The sequence below is a fragment of the Bombina bombina genome, chromosome 4, assembly GCF_027579735.1.
Source record: "Bombina bombina isolate aBomBom1 chromosome 4, aBomBom1.pri, whole genome shotgun sequence".
In the NCBI taxonomy this organism is placed as follows: domain Eukaryota; kingdom Metazoa; phylum Chordata; class Amphibia; order Anura; family Bombinatoridae; genus Bombina; species Bombina bombina.
Genome location: NC_069502.1, coordinates 224,941,669 through 224,963,169, shown reverse-complemented (window position 1 = coordinate 224,963,169; position 21,501 = coordinate 224,941,669). Strand labels below are relative to the sequence as shown.

Below are 21,501 nucleotides of genomic sequence, written 5' to 3'. Positions count from 1 at the left end.
GCTTTGGGAAAGCCCCTAAAGAATAAGGTGTCTAAAACAGTGCCTGCCGATATTATTATATCAAAATACCCAGATAAAATGATTCCTCAAGGCTAAATATGTGTTAATAATCAATCGATTTAGCCCAAAAAAAGTCTACAGTCTTAATAAGCCCTTTTTGAAGCCCTTATTTACAATCGTAATAAACATGGCTTACCGGATCCCATAGGGAAAATGACAGCTTCCAGCATTACATCGTCTTGTTAGAATGTGTCATACCTCAAGCAGCAAGAGACTGCTCACTGTTCCCCCAACTGAAGTTAATTGCTCTCAACAGTCCTGTGTGGAACAGCCATGGATTTTAGTGACGGTTGCTAAAATCATTTTCCTCATACAAACAGAAATCTTCATCTCTTTTCTGTTTCTGAGTAAATAGTACATACCAGCACTATTTCAAAATAACAAACTCTTGATTGAATAATAAAAACTACAGTTAAACACTAAAAAACTCTAAGCCATCTCCGTGGAGATGTTGCCTGTACAACGGCAAAGAGAATGACTGGGGTAGGCGGAGCCTAGGAGGGATCATGTGACCAGCTTTGCTGGGCTCTTTGCCATTTCCTGTTGGGGAAGAGAATATCCCACAAGTAAGGATGACGCCGTGGACCGGACACACCTATGTTGGAGAAAGGACTGTTAAGCCGTTTCATCTGTATCAAAGAATATTAATTTATTTCTATTTCTAAACCATGACAGCTCTATTTTTTTTTACCTATGCGTCCCATACCAAGGCATTACATACTGTTCAGGGGTTTTATGTTTCTAAATGAACTCTTACTGGTAACTGGTGTTGCATTGTTTGGAGTATCTGCTCGCAGGTACTGTGTTGTCTGGGTGGATGGCTGAGAGAGACCCTGAGAGCTGCTGCTGTCAGTCATGCTGAAAGAGATGGAGGGAGAGATACAGAGAGACAGAGAGACAAAGAGAGAAAAAAGGGGAGAAAGGTATAGGGAGAGAGATCAAGTAAGTTAGTTATAACTAAGAGTGCTTCAACTTTTTTATATATTACATCCAACAGAAGTCACAAATGAGTCTATTACAAAATAACATGATATTTAATGTACACTAAAGCAAATAAGGGCTCAACATTTCCACTATTGTAAAATAGTTATAAAACAAAATCCAGCAGAAAGGTAAGAAATGAAGCTGCTACTGTACACATGTTCACGCATGCCAGTTTGGCTAGCCAGAATATCTTGGGTGCAGTACAAACATTTCATTTTTCACTACCTGTTGATATCTGGTTCATCTTACATCTGGCACGTAAGTCTACACAAGGTTATTGTGCGCCAACTGTTTATTTACTGTTAATATATGTTAAAAGAGCACTTATTGTAATGTAGTCCAGAGCGTATGCATTTTCTGTTTTTTTTCCTAAAATATACAAGTAAAATAACAGCACATGTTCTAAAACAAAATTCTTATGTTACTAAATTATTGGGGGGGGGGGGGATGATTGCATAAAGGTGAGAATCACATTATAGGAAAACAGGAGACAAATTATTCATGGCAAGATTTCAGTAGACTTATTTATTTTTTTATTTCAATTATCATATTGTCATGTTACACTAAACATAGCTTAATATCTTCTTCGTTATTTTAGATATGCTGTTAAAATGTTTAGAATTAACTGCAGATTCTTTTGTTTCTAGGGAGCTCCTGATGTGCCTACAGATCCACCAGCAACAGCTCGCAGTCCATCATGCATTAGCATAACCTAATTGCACTTGACATACCTGATCATTTTCTGGATGCTGCTAGTGACATTTCTACACATCGCACTGTAATGCCACTATTGGTTTCTTATGGCTGCTGCATATAAATTTGATTTCCTGGAACGTCGGAGGGATAAACACCCCGGCGAAGCAGAGTATGATACTTCAGTATCTTAATTCTCTCTGTGCAGATATAGCCCTACTCCAAGAGACTAATTTTCACGAAGGAACATAAGAAATGAAAGGTTCGTTGGATGGGCCAAATTTACTACACTCCAAGAGGGCAGAAATGTGGGGTATCTTTTCTAAGGAGAAAAAGATTATCCTGAGAATTTGCTTCATTCTTTCCTTTGTGATAACTGTGTATGCACTTAGGTTTTCTTAAATAAAGTTATAAATGATAAGCTATACGTTTTTGTTGCATGAAAAAATATTGTATTCTAGTTTTAATTTCTTCACTCCATTTCTTCAGAAGGCAGGAAATGGACAGATCTATGTTAGTAAGCAATGCACAAAATGGGAAGCTTGGTAAGAAACTGATTTCTTATTTTGGGCTAGATTACAGGTGGAGCGCTAATTTATTGAGCGCCCATAAACAGGCAAATCAACCCGTTCACGGGCGCGCGATAAATAACCAGCCATTACAAGTAGCTGGTTATTGCTACCACAAGCTCGCAGTAGCAATTAGCACTCAGAAAATGAACCAGAGGTCGGTGCTCTGGTTAAATTTCAAAATAACCTTCAATATAAATAATATATATATATTTTTTTATTTTATTAAAAAAAAAGTTTTTGGTTTTTTTTTTAAATAAAAAAACCTGCAAAAAGCAGTTATGAGGTGTTAAAGTTGGCAGGTGTGGGGTGCCTTTACATTGCAGTCTATGGGAATAGTGTGTACCCTGTAAATATTTATATAATTTACAATTTGAGCCTTTGCTGCGCTAGTTCTCCCATTGGAGCCTATGGAAACACGCTCTCGTGAGCACAAAGCTTCCGTGACATGCGGGCGCGAGGTCGTGTTCACATTGCACTTAACTTGTAATTACAGCACACATTTGTGTGCGCTGACATTTGCGTGCGCTGATATTACTAAGTGGAGCGCAAATATGGCTTTTACGGAAGCAATGTTTTGCGCTCCACTTATAATCTAGCCCTTTATGGGCTTTTGCACAACCTAGTAACACTAACCAAAACAAATAAATAATCACAGCTATGAATTCAAGAGTGGATGCAAAATTACCAGACTCATAAGTGCACTATGATAAACAGGGTCTTAAAAAAACTGCAGAAATTCTATGGTAAACATCAATTTTCTAATTTGTAATGTTTAATAAAGTGAGGCCAGCTCCAAAAGCTGCATTGCAATCATCCAAAAACAAAATGTATTCTCATCAGATAAATTTATTTTGAGGTGGTGAGAGTCCACAAGTCCATTAATTCTGGGATTTAACTCCTGACCACTAGGAGGCGGCAAAGATTCCCAAAAACTCAGATTTTTTTTATCCCTCCCATCTCACGGATTAGCCAGTCTAATGTATAGCCAAGTAAGAAGTAGTAGAAAAGGACAGAACAGGGAAATAAGGTGCAAAACTAGAACTGCTGCAAGAAAAAATTAACAATTAAAATAAATAGGGCGGGTCTTGTGGACTCTAATTACCTCGAAAGAAATACATTTAACATGTATGCATAACATTTGTGTTCTTTTGTAACGTGGTGAGAGTTGACAAGTTGATTAATTCTGAGAACCAAGTAATCAGTCCACAAGTAATGAGGGTGGAATGAAAAAAATTTGAAAAAAGGCAGGCGCCTGATTTCCAGACACTGCAGCCTGGAAAACATTCTTACCAATAGACGCTTTTGAAGAAGCAAAAACCTCAAAGTGGTAGAATTTAGTAAAGGTAAGTAAAGCAGGTTGCTGCCTTGAAAATTTGTTTAATAGAAGCCTTATTTTTAAAAGCCAGGAAGCCGAAACTTATCTGGTAGAATGAGTTGTATGTGTTTTGGGGGGAGGCTTTTCCCACCAAGTAAGCCTCGTAAATTTAAGAGTTTTAACCAAGAAGCCAAAGTAACAGGCGTGGACCAGAGTAATGAATTAAAAAATTAAAGAATTGTCTAAAAACCTTCATAGTCTGCAAATACATTTTTAAAGCTCTTATTACATCCAAACCATGGTGTCCTGTCTTGGAACCTTACTTTCTTAAATCTGTCTCTTTGTCCTAAACCTCAGAATTCTAAGGTGGAAAGGGGTGTACATCTTCGTCCCTGTCTGCCCGGCTTTGCGTCTTTACCATTGCACACTAACGCTAGTCAATCTCCCAGGTTGGAAAAGTCAGGGGGGTTGACATATGCCACATAAAAGGTGGTTAAATGGTTTATGAAGCAGCTGGCTTCTTAAATCTTGGGGACAGGTTTGCTTATACCCCCAGAGGCAGAATTCTTTTTCACTTTCTGAGATGAGATTTTTTTAGTGAAAATTTTTCTGCAGGCCATTTTTAAATAAAATTCAATTTTAAATTAGGCAGTTGCACTAAAGCACCAGTTGAATTGCAATGTGTTAGTTAACTAAAGAATAAAACAATTTTTAACGTTTTATAACATAGTGCAGTAGTTGAAAATTGCATTGCAAATTAGCTGCAGACAAACTAAATTATAAAATGTCTTGAATAAATTTGTTTCCTTTTCTCGTGGTCTAACATAGAAATGTAGTAATAAAAAGGTGCAATGCTCATAAGAACGTCTTACATTCAGAACAAACGGCTTTGCAGACTGGGAAAGGCTAGGGGAGTGTTTGAAGTTAACAGACAAATATGCAGTAGCACTGTAAAGCAGCAGTGCATTGATTATTAACTGGCTTTTTTCAAACAGCACTTTTCTCTTGATGCACTGGACCACTTAAACAGTGCATCCAGAACACAGCTCTGTTTGAAGAGTATAGCTGCAAAGTTAAAGCACTAAGTCTAACAGTTCCTGCATAGGTTCTGTTCTTTCTGCAGACATGCTGCATTTTCTGCGATGACATCTCAGATCACTGTATGTTCTGCCTTGGGGCTTACACCCTTGACAAATTGGGCTCAGAGAGGGAACCACAATTTCCCCATAGGTGTTGTTTGAAGAAAACTACCTATTGAATCAAATTTATTGTTGTGGAAAACCAGACAAGGAGACTCGCAAGAAAGAGTAGACAATTATGGCTAAAGAAATAGCAAAGATAAACAAAACCTTCCAAGACAGAAGCTGAATGTTTAAAGCACACATAGGTTTAATCAAAGTTTTTTAAGGCCCTTAAAACCAAGTTAAGGTTCCAAGGTGGAGAAATTGGCTTTATGACTGCACTTAACCTGACTAAAGCCTTAACAAAACTCTGAATATCAGGAAGTTTAGTAATCTTCCTATAGAATAAAACAGTAAGGGCTGAAATTTGACATTTCAAGGAGCTAGAAAACAAGCCCTTGTCTAAACCCTTTTGTAACCAACTGAAGAATTCTAGAAATCCTGAAAGAGTTACAATTGAAACCTTAAGTGTCACACCAGGAAAGGAAAAAAAACTTTACAAACATTATGATAGATTTTCCTCATGACAGGCTTTTGTGCTTGGATTAAGGAGTTTACAACAGCATCAGAAAAAAAAACTGTTTCAAAATGTTGCATTCAACCTCCAAGCTGTCAAGTTGAGAGACTCAAGATCTTAATGATAATGAGACAATAGATTGTGACGACTAGGAAGAGCCCAAGGAGAAAAGCTGGACATCTGTACTAAGTCTTCAGACCAATTTTGCGAGGCCAAGCTGAAGCAATCAGAATGACAGATGATAGCTTGATTAAATTTGAGCGGTCACCCATGGAAAGAAGGGGGGGTTATGAGTGCCATACGAAAAGACTAAGCTGCTGTTAGAGCATCTACCAAATCTGCCTAGGCTCTAGAAAAATAGCTGGAAATATTGTTTTTTTTAAGCAAGTATCCATAAGGTCTGTCTCTGGGAAACCCCACTACTTGACTATCTGATTGAAGACATTCAAATTAAGTGACCATACCCCTTGATGAAATAAAAAGAAAATTTATGCTTACCTGATAAATGTATTTCTTTTTTGACACGATGAGTCCACAGATCATCTAATTACTATTGGGAATACCACTCCTGCCCAGCAGGAGGCAGCAAAGAGCACCACAGCAAAGCTGTTAAATATCACCTCCCTTCCCTCCCACCCCTGTCATTCGACCGAAGTAAAGGAGAGAAAAGAAGTAACAAGGTGCAGAGGTGTCTGGAGTTTATAACAAACAACCTGTCTATAAAACAGGGCGGGCCGTGGACTCATCGTGTCAAAAAAGAAATAAATTTATCAGGTAAGCATACATTTTCTTTTCCTTTTAATGACACAATGAGTCCACGGATCATCTAATTACTATTGGGAATCAATACCCAAGCTAGAGTACACAGATGATACGGGAGGGAAAAGACAGGGAACCTAAACGGAAGGCACCACTGCTTGAAGAACCTTTCTCCCAAAAGCGGCCTCAGCCGAGGCAAGAGTGTCAAATTTATACTACTTTGAAAAAGTGTGAAGAGAGGACAAAGTTGCAGCCTTGCAAATCTGTTCCACAGAAGCTTCATTTTTGAATGCCCATGAGGAAGCAACAGCCCTCGTGGAATGAGTCGTAACTCTCTCTGGAGGGTGCTGTACAGCAGTTTCATAGGCAAAATGTATGATACTCTTCAGCCAAAAAGAAAGAAGTAGCCGTGGCTTTCTGACCCTTACGTTTTCCTTAGAAAACCACAGATAAGGAAGATGACTGACGAAAATCCTTAGTCGTCTGTAGGTACAATTTTAAAAAGCACGTACCATATCTAAATTGTGAAGAAGCCGTTCCTTCTGAGGAGGATTAGGACACAAGGAAGGAACAACAATTTCCTGATTAATGTTCCGGTCAGAAACTACTTTAGGAAGAAATCCTAATTTTGTACGTAAAACTACCTTATCTGAATGAAAAATAAGATAAGGAGACTCATACGGCAATGCCGAGAGCTCTGACACTCTACGAGCAGAAGAAATAGCAACAAGAAATAAAACTTTCCAAGATAACAACTTAATATCGAAGGAATGCATATTTCAAACGGAGCCCCTTGAAGAACCTTAAGAACTAAATTAAGACTCCAGGGAGGAGTAACTGGTTTGAACACAGGCCTGATCCTGACCAAGGCCTGACAAAAAGATTGCACATCTGGAACATCTGCCAGACGTTTATGTAACAAAATAGACAAGGCAGAAATTTGACCCTTTAGGGAACTAGTCGATAATCCTTTCTCCAAACCTTCTTGGAGAAATAACAGAATTCTAGGATTCCTAACCCTGCTCCAAGAATAACCCTTGGATTCACACAAATATAGATATTTACGCCACATCTTATGGTAAATCTTTCTAGTCACAGGTTTATGAGCCTGAATCATGGTCTTGATGACCGAATCTGAAAATACCCGCTTGGATAAAATTAAGCGTTCAATCTCCAAGCAGTCAGCTTCAGAGAAACTAGATTTGGATGAAGGAAGGGCCCTTGAAGTCGAAGGTCCTTCCTCAACGGAAGTCTCCAAGGTGGAAGAGATGACATTTCCACCAGGTCTGCATACCAAATCCTTCGAGGCCAAGCCAGTGCAATGAGGATCACCGACACCCTCTCCTGCTTGATTCGAGCAAGGACCCGAGGAAGAAGAGCAAACTGAGGAAATAGGTATGCAAGACTGAAATTCCAAGGTACCGCCAGAGCGTCTATCAGTACAGCCTGATGGTCCCTTGATCTCGATCCGTACCTCGGAAGCTTGGCATTCTGCCGAGATGCCATGAGATCCAAATCAAGCTGACCCCACTTGAGAATCAGGCTGGAAAACACTTCGGGATGGAGTTCCAACTCCCCCGGGTGAAAAGTCTGTCTGTCTGCTCAGGAAGTCCGCCTTCCAGTTGTCCACCCCTGGGATGTGAATCGCTGACAGATAGCAATTGTGGGTCTCCGCCCACCAAAATATCTTGGCTACCTCTGTCATGAATAAGGAACTCTGCGTTCCTCCCTGATGATTGATGTAAGCCACTGAAGTTATATTGTCCGACTGGAATCTGATGAACCGAGGCTAACTGAGGCCTGCTTCAGAATGGGTAGAAGTTCCCTGAGCCTTTAGGGAGCTCCAGACTGCTCCCCATCCCAGAAGGCTGGCGTCTGTTGTCACAATTACCCAGGAGGGTCTGCGAAAGCAAGTTCCTTGGTAAAGATAATCCTAAAACAACCGCCATCGAAGAGAATCCCTTGTCTCCTGTTCCAGTAGAATTCAAGGAGACAAATCCGCATAATCTCAGTTCCATTGACTGAGTATGTTTAGCTGCAGAGGTCTGAGGTGGAAACGAGTGAACGGGATGATGTCCATTGCTGCTACCATCAGCCCGATTACCTCCATGCATTGAGCCACAGAAGGCCGAGGAATGGACTGAAGTGCTAGGCAAGAATTGAAAATCTTTGATTTTCTGACTTCTGTCAGAAAAATCTTCATTGATACAGAATCTATTATGGTTCCCAAGAAGGTTACTCTTGTATTTGGAACTAAGGAGCTCTTTCCCAAATTGACCTTCCATCCGTGAGATCGCAGGAAGGATAACAACATTTCCGTGTGGGACCTTGCTTGTTGAAGTGATGGCACCTGGACCAGGATGTCGTCCAGATAGGGCACCACTGCAATGCCCCGTAATCGAAGCACCGCCAACAGCGATCTCAGAACCTTTGAGAAAATTCTGGGAGCCGTGGCAAGACCAAAAGGAAGAGCCACAAATTGGAAGTATTTGTCTAGAAAGGCAAACCTTAGAAAATTGTGATGATCCCTGTGAATGGGAACATGCAAGTACGCATCCTTTAAATCCACTGTTGTCATAAATTGACCCTCCTGGACCAAAGCGAGAATGGAACAAATAGTTTCCATCTTGAAGGACGGTAGTCTGAGGAATTTGTTTAGACTTTTGAGATCTAAAATTAGCCTGAAGGTTCCCTCTTTTTTGGGGACCACGACCAACAGATTGGAATAAAACCCCAGACCCAGTTCCTGCATCGGAACAGGAAGTATCACTCCCAGGGCGGAGAGGTCTCTTACACAGTGTAAGAACGCCTCTCTTTCTGTCTGGTCTACAGATAATCTTGAAAGCAGAAACCTGCCTCTGAGAGGAAACCTTTTTAACTCTAGGTTGTATCCCTGTGACACTATATCTACTGCCCAGGGATCCTGAACATCTTGAACCCAAGCCTGAGCAAAGAAGGAAAGTCTGCCCCCTACAAGATCCGGTCCCGGATCGACCCTTCATGCTGTCTTTGATTCCATAGAAGACTTTTTGGATTGTTTTCCCTTATTCCAAGACTGATTGGGTCTCCATGAAGGTTTAGACTGTTCCTGCTTGGAAGCGGAAGAGGAAAAATTTCCTTTGAAATTTCGAAAGGAACGAAAATTGCTCTGACGTCCCTTTTGCTTGTTTCTCTTATCCTGAAGGAGAAGATGACCCTTACTTCCCGTAATAGAGATTATTTCAGTCAAGCCCGGTCCAAACAAGGTCTTCCCTTTGTAAGGAATCGCTAAAAGTTTAGACTTTTACATGATACATCCGCAGACCAAGGCATTAACCATAAGGCATTGCAGGCTAGAACAGAAAACCCTGAAATGTTTGCTCCCAGTTTAATAACCTGTAGGGAAACATCAGTAATAAAAGAATTAGCCAACTTAAGAGCTTTTATCCTATCCTGGATCTCGTCCAGAGGAGCATCAGACAACTTGTCAAACCAGTAAGCCGCCGCACTAGTGACAGTAGCAATGCACACAGCTGGTTGCCATTGTAAACCTTGGTGTACATACATCTTTTTGAGTAACCCCTCTAATTTTTTGTCCATAGGATCTTTAAAAGGCACAACTATCCTCTATGGGGATAGTAGTTCTCTTGGCCAGGATGGAAACAGCTCCTTCCACCTTGGGGACTGTTTGCCAAGCCTCCTTGACAGTCAGCTATAGTAACATCTTTTTAAATATAGGAGATGGAGAGAAAGGGATACCCAGTCTCTCCCACTCCTTAGCAATGATCTCAGAAGCTCGATCTGGTACTGGAAAAACCTCTATCGCGGAAGGTAATATTTGTTTAGCTTACTGGATTTCTTCGGATTAACTACGACCATAGTGTCGCTGTCATCTAATGTAGCTAAAACCTCTTTAAGTAAAAGACGGAGGTGCTCAAGCTTAAACCTGAAGGATACAACTTCAGTATCAGCAGTAGGAATTACACTGTCAGAGTCTGAGATTTCACCCTCAGATGCTACCGAAGGATCCTCCTCCTCAGGTTTCTGAGAGGGGACATCCGAAATAGCAACGACTGCATCAGTAACCTCACCTACTGAATGTCTACTCTTCCTCTTGCGCTTCCCCTGCAACATGAGAAAAGCAGATAATGCATCAGAAACCGCAGAAGACATAAGAGAAGCGATGTCTTGCAACTTAACTCCTGGGGGAGTTAAAGAGGAAGCGCAGGGCACCGCATGTGTGGGCAAAACAAGATAGGACACTCGAGAAGAAAGCTGCGGCATATATTGAACATTGACATTAGACTACTGAACAACATACTCCTTAGAAAATGATGGCTCAGAAAAAAAGTTCTCTCAATGCATGAGGAACAGAAAGGGATTGGTGGTTCCAAATATCAAATAAAATGATCATATTTTTATTCAAAATTTAAGGCAGAAAAAACGTTACTGTTACTTTAAAATTTAAACAATAACTATTTCTAAACTGCAGTAAAAAACAGCAAGCCTAAACAGATCACCTCTGCACCTCAGCCGCTTAGCCGAGGTGCCTACCTGCCTGACAACCCAGTTCTCTCTGAGCAGGAGCCGACTCTTAGTGATAGATCCGGAACTTAGATGATAAACCAGACTCCGTTATAACATACGCATGAAATGAGCGCAATGTGTAATGAAAACTGATGTTGCACTGCTTCCCCTTCCGACAAAAACGGAAGGGAAGGAAAGGCGCGCAATGAAAATTACCGCCTCCTCTGGATCCGCCCATTGTGGGCGTAACAAAAGTTTTCTCCTGGTCGGTATATTCTTACTAAGTAAAACCGGCGGGAGTATGGAACCACCAACATGCCTTGCATAAAGTTCTCTAGCTCCAGTGCCTGCGTGCTGTCCCCCCACTAAATAGCCCAATACCTGAGCCTTTATATAAGTTCACATAAGAAATAAAGTGCCCCTTATTCTGAGTCTTTTTCCTTGCAGTCCCAGAAAATAAAGAAAGCACTTACCTCCTAATCTGCCCGACAGCAAGGCAGCTCCAGGTTTGAGAGGTCCTCTCCCTCACATAGACCTGTGAAACAATAGAAAGGACTGAGTAAAAATCCCTCAGACTTTCAAGATAGGGCAGCATCAGTATATGGGAGGCACAGTGAGAATTATGTCCCACAAGTTCCCATTTGCTCTAAAGCCACCACTGCTCTACTGAAGAGACTGATATGGACTACGGCTACATCCTAGGACAAAGCAGCACAATCTTGTACTACTTTAAAAATAATAAACTCTTGCTTGAAGAATCTTTTCTAACACCTAAATTTACCACCTCCTTGCTCTTAACGTAGGCAAAGAGAATGACTGGTATGGGAGGTGATAGTTAATAGCTTTGCTGTGGTGCTCTTTGCCGCCTCCTGCTGCGCAGGAATGGTATTCCCAATAGTAATTAGATGCGTGGACTCATCGTGTCATTACAAAGAAAAGGTGCTGATATAATGAGCTTCACATAGTCTGGAATATGGATGGACGAAATGAAGCAAATTGTTCTCTGCCCAAGATAGAATTCGAGAGACCGCCAACGCTAGAGAAATGTGTGTTCCCCCTTGATGATTGATATATGTAGATATTTCTCCTTCAGAAAAGGCCATCTCTAAAGATTCCTCAGAGTTCTAATATATTTATTTTTAACCTCACCTCCCATACTGAGCCACAACCAGTTGGACATAGAAAGGAAGCTCCCTGAGAAATAAACTGCCGATTTGTCCACCACGAAAGAGCTCTTCTTGTTACAGAACCCAATAGAATTCTTCGGGAAAGTTCCACCATTGACTCAACATGCAAAGTTGTACAGGTCTTGTGAAACTCAGCAAACTGAATGGCATCAAGTGCAGCAATGATGAGACCAAATATTTCAATACAGAGAGCAACCATAGGATAAAAATGTATATATGAAAATTAAAATCAGCGCAATGTTATTTAAAAATAAGCAAAAATATACTGCTGCCTATAAAGCTGTATAGGCTATATAAATGAATAATCTAAAAACATTTATGCAAAGAAAAATCTAGTGTATAATGTCCCTTTAACAAACACAGATCTTACAAAAGAAAGAACAGCTTAGATTACCCCTGGCAATGCTGACTAATCCAGGTAGTAACTACTCCTCATGAGTGTATCATGTCAAGGTTTATCTATCTTTTTAAACAATAACATTATTGGAGTTGACTGTCACTTTAAGGAAATAGTCTTTTAAATAGAGTATGACTACTACCAAAAAATATACCCTGGTATGAGTATACAGAAAACTCTTTGAAACATTGATTTTACATCCATGTTGTCAAAAAAGCAACAAAATATTGTTTGTTTGAAAAGATTGCTAAAGATAATGATAGAGCCTGAACCAAGATATCATCATCAATGGCCAATTCTTCAGGGAATCAAAGCTAGCTCAGGAGTAAAACAAAAGTGCTGTATTGCACGCTCTACTTGAGAAATTACCAAGCACTAAGGTGAATGGGGGCAGGTCTTTTATAATAGTCAAGTAGGAAAGAGACATCCCCTATTTAAGGGAGCAGCACAAATGTAATAAATCTGGAATTGTCAGTCTTCCAGTAGCAGCTCCCTGATGGGAGAACGGACCTCAAATCTGTCTGAGGACCCCTCTCAACAAAGAATCTGGAGCACCTCAATTCTTAACCCTCCTCCTTGGAGGCAAAAATTAGACTGGCTAATCACTGATGTAGGAGGACTAGAAACCACTGAGTTTTTGGGAATCTTTGCTTACCCTAGTGGTCAGGAGTTGAATCCCAGAAGTACTGAACTTCTGGAATCGCCACCTTATGCAAGAAAAATATAATTTATGCTTACCTGATAAATTCATTTCTCCTGTAGTGTAGTCAGTCCACGGGTCATCCATTACTTATGGGATTATATCTCCTCCCTAACAGGAAGTGCAAGAGGATCACCCAAGCAGAGCTGCTATATAGCTCCTCCCCTCTACGTCATATCCAGTCATTCGACCGAAACCAAACGAGAAAGGAGAAACTATAGGGTGCAGTGGTGACTGGAGTTTAATTAAAATTTAGACCTGCCGTAAAAAACAGGGCGGGCCGTGGACTGACTACACTACAGGAGAAATGAATTTATCAGGTAAGCATAAATTATATTTTCTCCTGTTAAGTGTAGTCAGTCCACGGGTCATCCATTACTTATGGGATACCAATACCAAAGCTAAAAGTACACGGATGACGGGAGGGACAGGCAGGATCTTTACACGGAAGGAACCACTGCCTGTAGAACCTTTCTCCCAAAAACAGCCTCCGAAGAAGTAAAAGTGTCAAATTTGTAAAATTTTGAAAAAGTGTGAAGTGAAGACCAAGTTGCAGCCTTGCAAATCTGTTCAACAGAGGCCTCATTCTTAAAGGCCCAAGTGGAAGCCACAGCTCTAGTAGAATGAGCTGTAATCCTTTCAGGAGGCTGCTGTCCAGCAGTCTCATAGGCTAAACGTATTATGCTACAAAGCCAAAAAGAGAGAGAGGTAGCTGAAGCTTTTTGACCTTTCCTCTGTCCAGAATAAACGACAAACAGGGAAGAAGTTTGACGAAAATCTTTAGTTGCCTGCAAATAAAATTTCAGGGCACGGACGACGTCCAGATTGTGCAGAAGTCGTTCCTTCTTTGAAGAAGGGTTAGGGCACAATGATGGAACAACAATTTCTTGATTGATATTCTTGTTAGTGACTACCTTAGGTAAGAACCCAGGTTTAGTACGCAGAACTACCTTGTCTGAATGAAAAATCAGATAAGGAGAATCACAATGTAAGGCCGATAACTCAGAGACTCTTCGAGCCGAGGAAATAGCCATTAAAAACAGAACTTTCCAAGATAACAGCTTGATATCGATGGAATGAAGGGGTTCAAACGGAACACCTTGCAGAACGTTAAGAACTAAGTTTAAGCTCCACGGCGGAGCAACAGTCTTAAACACAGGCTTAATCCTAGCCAAAGCCTGACAAAAAGCCTGAACGTCTGGAACTTCTGCCAGACGTTTGTGTAAAAGGATAGACAGAGCTGAAATCTGTCCCTTTAACGAACAAGCAGATAAACCCTTTTCTAAACCTTCTTGTAGAAAAGACAATATCCTAGGAATCCTAACCTTACTCCATGAGTAACTCTTGGATTCGCACCAATATAAGTATTTACGCCATATTTTATGGTAAATTTTCCTGGTAACAGGTTTCCTAGCCTGTATTAAGGTATCAATCACTGACTCCGAGAATCCACGCTTTGATAGAATCAAGCGTTCAATCTCCATGCAGTCAGCCTCAGAGAAATTAGATTTGGATGTTTGAAAGGACCCTGAATCAGAAGGTCCTGTCTCAGGGGCAGAGACCATGGTGGACAGGACGACATGTCCACTAGATCTGCATACCAGGTCCTGCGTGGCCACGCAGCCGCTATTAGAATCACCGATGCTCTCTCCTGTTTGATCCTGGCAATCAATCGAGGAAGCATCGGGAAAGGTGGAAACACATAAGCCATGTTGAAGACCCAAGGTGCTGTCAGAACATCTATCAGTACCGCTCCCGGGTCCCTGGACCTGGATCCGTAACAAGGAAGCTTGGCGTTCTGGCGAGACGCCATGAGATCCAGATCTGGTTTGCCCCAATGATGAAGCAGTTGGGCAAACACCTCCGGATGAAGTTCCCACTCCCCCGGATGAAAGGTCTGGCGACTTAGAAAATCCGCCTCCCAGTTCTCCACGCCTGGGATGTGGATCGCTGACAGGTGGCAAGAGTGAGACTCTGCCCAGCGAATTATCTTTGAGACTTCCATCATCGCTAGGGAACTCCTTGTTCCTCCTTGATGGTTGATGTAAGCCACAGTCGTGATGTTGTCCGACTGAAACCTGATGAACCTCAGAGTTGCTAACTGAGGCCAAGCCAGAAGAGCATTGAAAATTGCTCTTAATTCCAGAATGTTTATTGGAAGGAGTCTCTCCTCCTGAGTCCATGATCCCTGAGCCTTCAGGGAATCCCAGACTGCGCCCCAACCTAGAAGGCTGGCGTCCGTTGTTACAATCATCCAATCTGGCCTGCGGAAGGGCATCCCCTTGGACAGATGTGGCCGAGAAAGCCACCATAGAAGAGAATCTCTGGTCTCTTGATCCAGATTTAGCAGAGGGGACAAATCTGAGTAATCCCCATTCCACTGACTTAGCATGCACAATTGCAGCGGTCTGAGATGCAGGCGCGCAAAAGGTACTATGTCCATTGCCGCTACCATTAAGCCGATTACCTCCATGCACTGAGCCACTGACGGGTGTTGAATGGAATGAAGGACACGGCAAGCATTTAGAAGTTTTGATAACCTGTCCTCCGTCAGGTAAATCTTCATTTCTACAGAATCTATAAGAGTCCCTAAGAAGGGAACTCTTGTGAGTGGCAATAGAGAACTCTTTTCCACGTTCACCTTCCACCCATGCGACCTTAGAAATGCCAGAACTAACTCTGTATGAGACTTGGCAGTTTGGAAACTTGACGCTTGTATCAGAATGTTGTCTAGGTAAGGAGCTACCGCTATGCCTTACGGTCTTAGTACCGCCAGAAGAGAGCCCAGAACCTTTGTAAAGATTCTTGGAGCCGTAGCTAACCCGAAGGGAAGAGCTACAAACTGGTAATGCCTGTTTAGGAAGGCAAATCTTAGATACCGGTAATGATCCTTGTGAATCGGTATGTGAAGGTAGGCATCCTTTAAATCCACTGTGGTCATGTACTGACCCTCTTGGATCATGGGTAAGATGGTTCGAATAGTTTCCATTTTGAACGATGGAACTCTTAGGAATTTGTTTAGGATCTTTAAGTCCAAGATTGGTCTGAAGGTTCCCTCTTTTTTGGGAACCACAAACAGAATTGAATAGAATCCTTGCCCGTGTTCCGACCGCGGAACTGGGTGGATCACTCCCATTAGTAAGAGGTCTTGTACACAGCGTAGAAACGCCTCTTTCTTTATCTGGTTTGCTGATAACCTTGAAAGATGAAATCTCCCTTGTGGAGGAGAAGCTTTGAAGTCCAGAAGATATCCCTGAGATATGATCTCCAACGCCCAGGGATCCTGGACATCTCTTGCCCAAAGCCTGGGCGAAGAGAGAAAGTCTGCCCCCCACTAGATCCGTTTCCGGATCAGGGGCCCTCACTTCATGATGTCTTAGGGGCAGCAGCAGGTTTTCTGGCCTGCTTGCCCTTGTTCCAGGACTGGTTAGGTTTCCAGCCCTGTCTGTAGCGAGCAACAGTTCCTTCCTGTCTTGGAGCGGAGGGAGTTGATGCTGCTCCTGCCTTGAAGTTACGAAAGGCACGAAAATTAGACTGTTTAGCCCTTGGTTTGGCCCTGTCTTGAGGCAGGGCATGGCCCTTACCTCCAGTAATGTCAGCGATAATTTCTTTCAAGCCGGGCCCGAATAATGTCTGCCCTTTGAAAGGAATATTAAGCAATTTAGATTTAGAAGTCACATCAGCTGACCAGGATTTAAGCCACAGCGCTCTACGCGCTTGAATGGCGAATCCGGAGTTCTTAGCCGTAAGTTTGGTTAAGTTTACTACGGCATCAGAAATAAATGAATTAGCTAGCTTAAGGGCTTTAAGCTTGTTCATAATCTCATCCAATGGAGCTGTGCTAAGGGTTTCTTCCAGAGACTCAAACCAGAATGCCGCCGCAGCAGTGACAGGCGCGATGCATGCAAGGGGTTGTAATATAAAACCTTGCTGAACAAACATTTTCTTAAGGTAACCCTCTAACTTTTTATCCATTGGATCTGAAAAAGCACAGCTATCCTCCACCGGGATAGTGGTGCGCTTAGCCAAAGTAGAAACTGCTCTCTCCACCTTATGGACCGTCTGCCATAGGTCCCGTGTGGTGGCGTCTATTGGAAACATTTTTCTAAATATAGGAGGGGCTGAAAAAGGCACACCGGGTCTATCCCACTCCTTGTTAACAATTTCTGTAAGCCTTTTAGGTATAGGAAAAACGTCAGTACACGCCGGTACCGCAAAATATTTATCCAGCCTACATACTTTCTCTGGAATTGCAACCGTGTTACAATCATTCAGAGCCGCTAATACCTCCCCTAGTAATACACGGAGGTTCTCAAGCTTAAATTTAAAATTTGAAATGTCTGAATCCAGTTTACTTGGATCAGATCCGTCACCCACAGAATGAAGCTCTCCGTCCTCATGTTCTGCAAATTGTGACGCAGTATCAGACGCACTCTGTTCTTACTCCAGAGTGATCGCGTTTACCTCTTAATTCTGGCAATTTAGATAGTACTTCAGTCATAACATTAGCCATGTCTTGCAAAGTGATTTGTATGGGCCGCCCTGATGTACTTGGCTCCACAATATCACGCACCTCCTGAGCGGGAGGCGAAGGTACTGACACGTGAGGAGAGTTAGTCGGCATAACTTCCCCCTCGGTGTCTGGTGATATTTTTTTAACATATATAGTTTGACTTTTATTCAAAGTAACATCTATACATTGAGTGCACAAATTTCTATTGGGCTCCACATTGGCCTTTAAACATAGTGAACAAACAGCTTCATCTGTGTCAGACATGTTTAAACAGACTAGCAATAACACTAGCAAGCTTGGAAAAAAAACTTTTCAATAAATTTACAAGCTATATAAAACGCTACTGCGCCTTTAAGAAACATAAAAATGTGACAGTTGAATTAACAATGAACCAAATATGTTAAAACAACCAAATTTTAACAGAAAATGTATAAAGTTAGCAGAGGATTGCACCCACAAGCAAAAGGATGATTAACCCCTTAATACCCAAAACGGATAACAGTTGAAATAATAAACGTTTTTTATCACAGTCAAACACACTGTCACAGGTCTGCTGTGACTGATTACCTCCCTCAAAACTAGTTTTGGAGACCCCTTGGCTCTGTAGAGACGTCCTGGATCATGGAGGAAGAAATATGAAGACTGACTAAATTTTTACTGCGCAAGAAAGCGCTAAAATAGGCCCCTCCCACTCATATTACAACAGTGGGGAAGCTCAGTAAACTGTTTTTATTCAGAAAAAAACGACAGCCATGTGGTAAAAATCATGCCCATAAAGTTTTATCACCAAGTACCTCAGAAAAAACGATTAACATGCCAGTAAACATTTTAAAATTGAAAATTATGAAGTGTTATTAATAAGCCTGCTGCTAGTCGCTTTCACTGCAGTGCAGGCTCAAATATTACTTTAATATTGACAGTATTTTCTTAGTGAAATTCCATTCCCCAGAAATACCTCAGAGTATACATACATACATATCAGCCTGATACCAGTCGCTACTACCGCATTTAAGGCTGCACTTACATTACATCGGTATTAGCAGTATTTTCTCAGTCAATTCCATTCCTTAGAAAATAATTTACTGCACATACCTCCTTGCAGGTGGGCCCTGCATGCTATCCCCTGTTCTGAAGTTACCTCACTCCTCAGAATGGCCGAGAACAGCAAGTGGATCTTAGTTACAACCGCCAAGATCATAGACAAACTCAGGTAGATTCTTCTTCTAATGCTGCCTGAGAAGAAACAACACACTCCGGTGCCGTTTAAAATAACAAACTTTTGATTGAAGAAATAAAAACTAAGTTTAACACACCACAGTCCTCTCACACGTCCTATCTTTAGTTAGGTGCAAGAGAATGACTGGATATGACGTAGAGGGGAGGAGCTATATAGCAGCTCTGCTTGGGTGATCCTCTTGCACTTCCTGTTAGGGAGGAGATATAATTTCATAAGTAATGGATGACCCGTGGACTGACTACACTTAAAAGGAGAAAACATAATTTATGCTTACCTGATAAATTTATTTCTCTTGTAGTGTATCCAGTCCACGGATCATCCATTACTTATGGGATATTCTCCTTCCCAACAGGAAGTTGCAAGAGGATCACCCACAGCAGAGCTGCTATATAGCTCCTCCTCTCACTACCATATCCATTACTTATGGGATATTCTCCTTCCCAACAGGAAGTTGCAAGAGGATCACCCACAGCAGAGCTGCTATATAGCTCCTCCTCTCACTACCATATCCAGTCATTCGACCGAAACAAGACGAGAAAGGAGAAACCATAGGGTGCAGTGGTGACTGTAGTTTAATTAAAATTTAGACCTGCCTTAAAAGGACAGGGCGGGCCGTGGACTGGATACACTACAAGAGAAATAAATTTATCAGGTAAGCATAAATTATGTTTTCTCTTGTTAAGTGTATCCAGTCCACGGATCATCCATTACTTATGGGATACCAATACCAAAGCTAAAGTACACGGATGATGGGAGGGACAAGGCAGGATTAAACGGAAGGAACCACTGCCTGAAGAACCTTTCTCCCAAAAACAGCCTCCGAAGAAGCAAAAGTATCAAATTTGTAAAATTTTGAAAAGGTGTGAAGCGAAGACCAAGTCGTAGCCTTGCAAATCTGTTCAACAGAGGCCTCATTTTTAAAGGCCCAGGTGGAAGCCACAGCTCTAGTAGAATGAGCTGTAATCCTTTCAGGGGGCTGCTGTCCAGCAGTCTCATAGGCTAAGCGAATTATTCCCCCGAAGCCAAAAGGAAAGAGAGGGTGCCGAAGCTTTTTGACCTCTCCTCTGTCCAAAGTAAACGACAAACAGGGAAGATGTTTGGCGAAAATCTTTAGTAGCTTGTAAGTAAAACTTCAAGGCACGGACTACGTCCAGATTATGTAAGAGACGTTCCTTCTTTGAAGAAGGATTAGGACACAATGATGGAACAACAATCTCTTGATTGATATTCTCGTTAGAAACCACCTTAGGTAAAAACCCAGGTTTGGTACGCAGAACTACCTTATCTGCATGAAAAATCAGATAAGGAGAATCACATTGTAAGGCAGATATCTTAGAGACTCTTGGAGCCGAGGAAATAGCCATCAAAAACAGAACTTTCCAAGATAAAAGTTTAATATCAATGGAATGAAGGGGTTCAAACGGAACTCCTTGAAGAACTTTAAGAACCAAGTTTAAGCTCCACGGGGGGAGCAACAGTTTTAAACACAGGCTTAATTCTAACCAAAGCCTGACAAAATGCCTGGACGTCTGGAACCTCTGCCAGACGCTTGTGCAAAAGGACAGAGCAGAAATCTGTCCTTTTAAAGAACTAGCTGATAATCCTTTGTCCAAACCCTCTTGGAGAAAGGACAATATCCTAGGAATCCTAACCTTACTCCATGAGTAATTCTTGGATTCACACCAATAAAGATATTTACGCCATATCTTATGGTAGATTTTCCTGGTGACAGGCTTTCGTGCCTGTATTAATGACTGACTCGGAGAAGCCACGCATTGATAGAATCAAGCGTTCAATCTCCATGCAGTCAGTCTCAGAGAAATTAGATTTGGATGATTGAAAGGACCTTGTATTAGAAGGTCCTGCCTCAGAGGCAGAGTCCATGGTGGAAAGGATGACATGTCCACTAGGTCTGCATACCAGGTCCTGCGTGGCCACGCAGGCGCTATCAGAATCACCGATGCTCTCTCCTGCTTGATTTTGGCAATCAGTTGAGGGAGCAGAGGAAACGGTGGAAACACATAAGCCAGGTTGAAGAACCAAGGAGCTGCTAGAGCATCTATCAGCGTCGCTCCCGGGTCCCTGGACCTGGATCCGTAATAAGGAAGCTTGGCATTCTGGCGAGACGCCATGAGATCCAGTTCTGGATTGCCCCAACGATGAACCAATTGAGCAAACACCTCCGGATGGAGTTCCCACTCCCCCGGAAGAAAAGTCTGACGACCTGGGATGTGGATCGCTGACAGGTGGCAAGAGTGAGACTCTGCCCAGCGAATTATCTTTGAGACTTCTAACATCGCTAGGGAACTCCTGGTTCCCCCTTGATGGTTGATGTAAGCCACAGTCGTGATGTTGTCCGACTGAAATCTGATGAACCTCAGGGTTGCTAACTGAGGCAAAGCTAGAAGAGCATTGAATATTGCTCTTAACTCCAGAATATTTATTGGGAGGAGTTTCTCCTCCTGAGTCCACGATCCCTGAGCCTTCAGGGAGTTCCAGACTGCGCCCCAACCTAGAAGGCTGGCATCTGTTGTTACAATCGTCCAATCTGGCCTGCGAAAGGTCATACCCTTGGACAGATGGACCCGAGATAGCCACCAGAGAAGAGAATCTCTGGTCTCTTGATCCAGATTTAGTAGAGGGGACAAATCTGAGTAATCCCCATTCCACTGACTTAGCATGCATAATTGCAGCGGTCTGAGATGCAGGCGCGCAAATGGCACTATGTCCATTGCCGCTACCATTAAGCCGATTACTTCCATGCACTGAGCCACTGACGGACGTGGAATGGAATGAAGGACACGGCAAGCATTTAGAAGTTTTGATAACCTGGACTCAGTCAGGTAAATTTTCATCTCTACAGAATCTATAAGAGTCCCT

The 21,501-nt window shown here is 42.1% G+C and overlaps 1 protein-coding gene across 2 annotated transcripts in view; it reads right to left on the bottom strand.

The window, feature by feature from the left end:
- Positions 1–21,501, bottom strand: part of RYK (receptor like tyrosine kinase) — a 677,262-nt gene that overhangs the window by 408,831 nt on the left and 246,930 nt on the right. For both annotated transcript variants that reach the window (XM_053709793.1, XM_053709795.1), the window contains exon 7: positions 818–918. In XM_053709793.1, the coding sequence (XP_053565768.1) occupies positions 818–918 (101 nt within the window). The remainder of the gene's footprint in view (positions 1–817; positions 919–21,501) is intronic.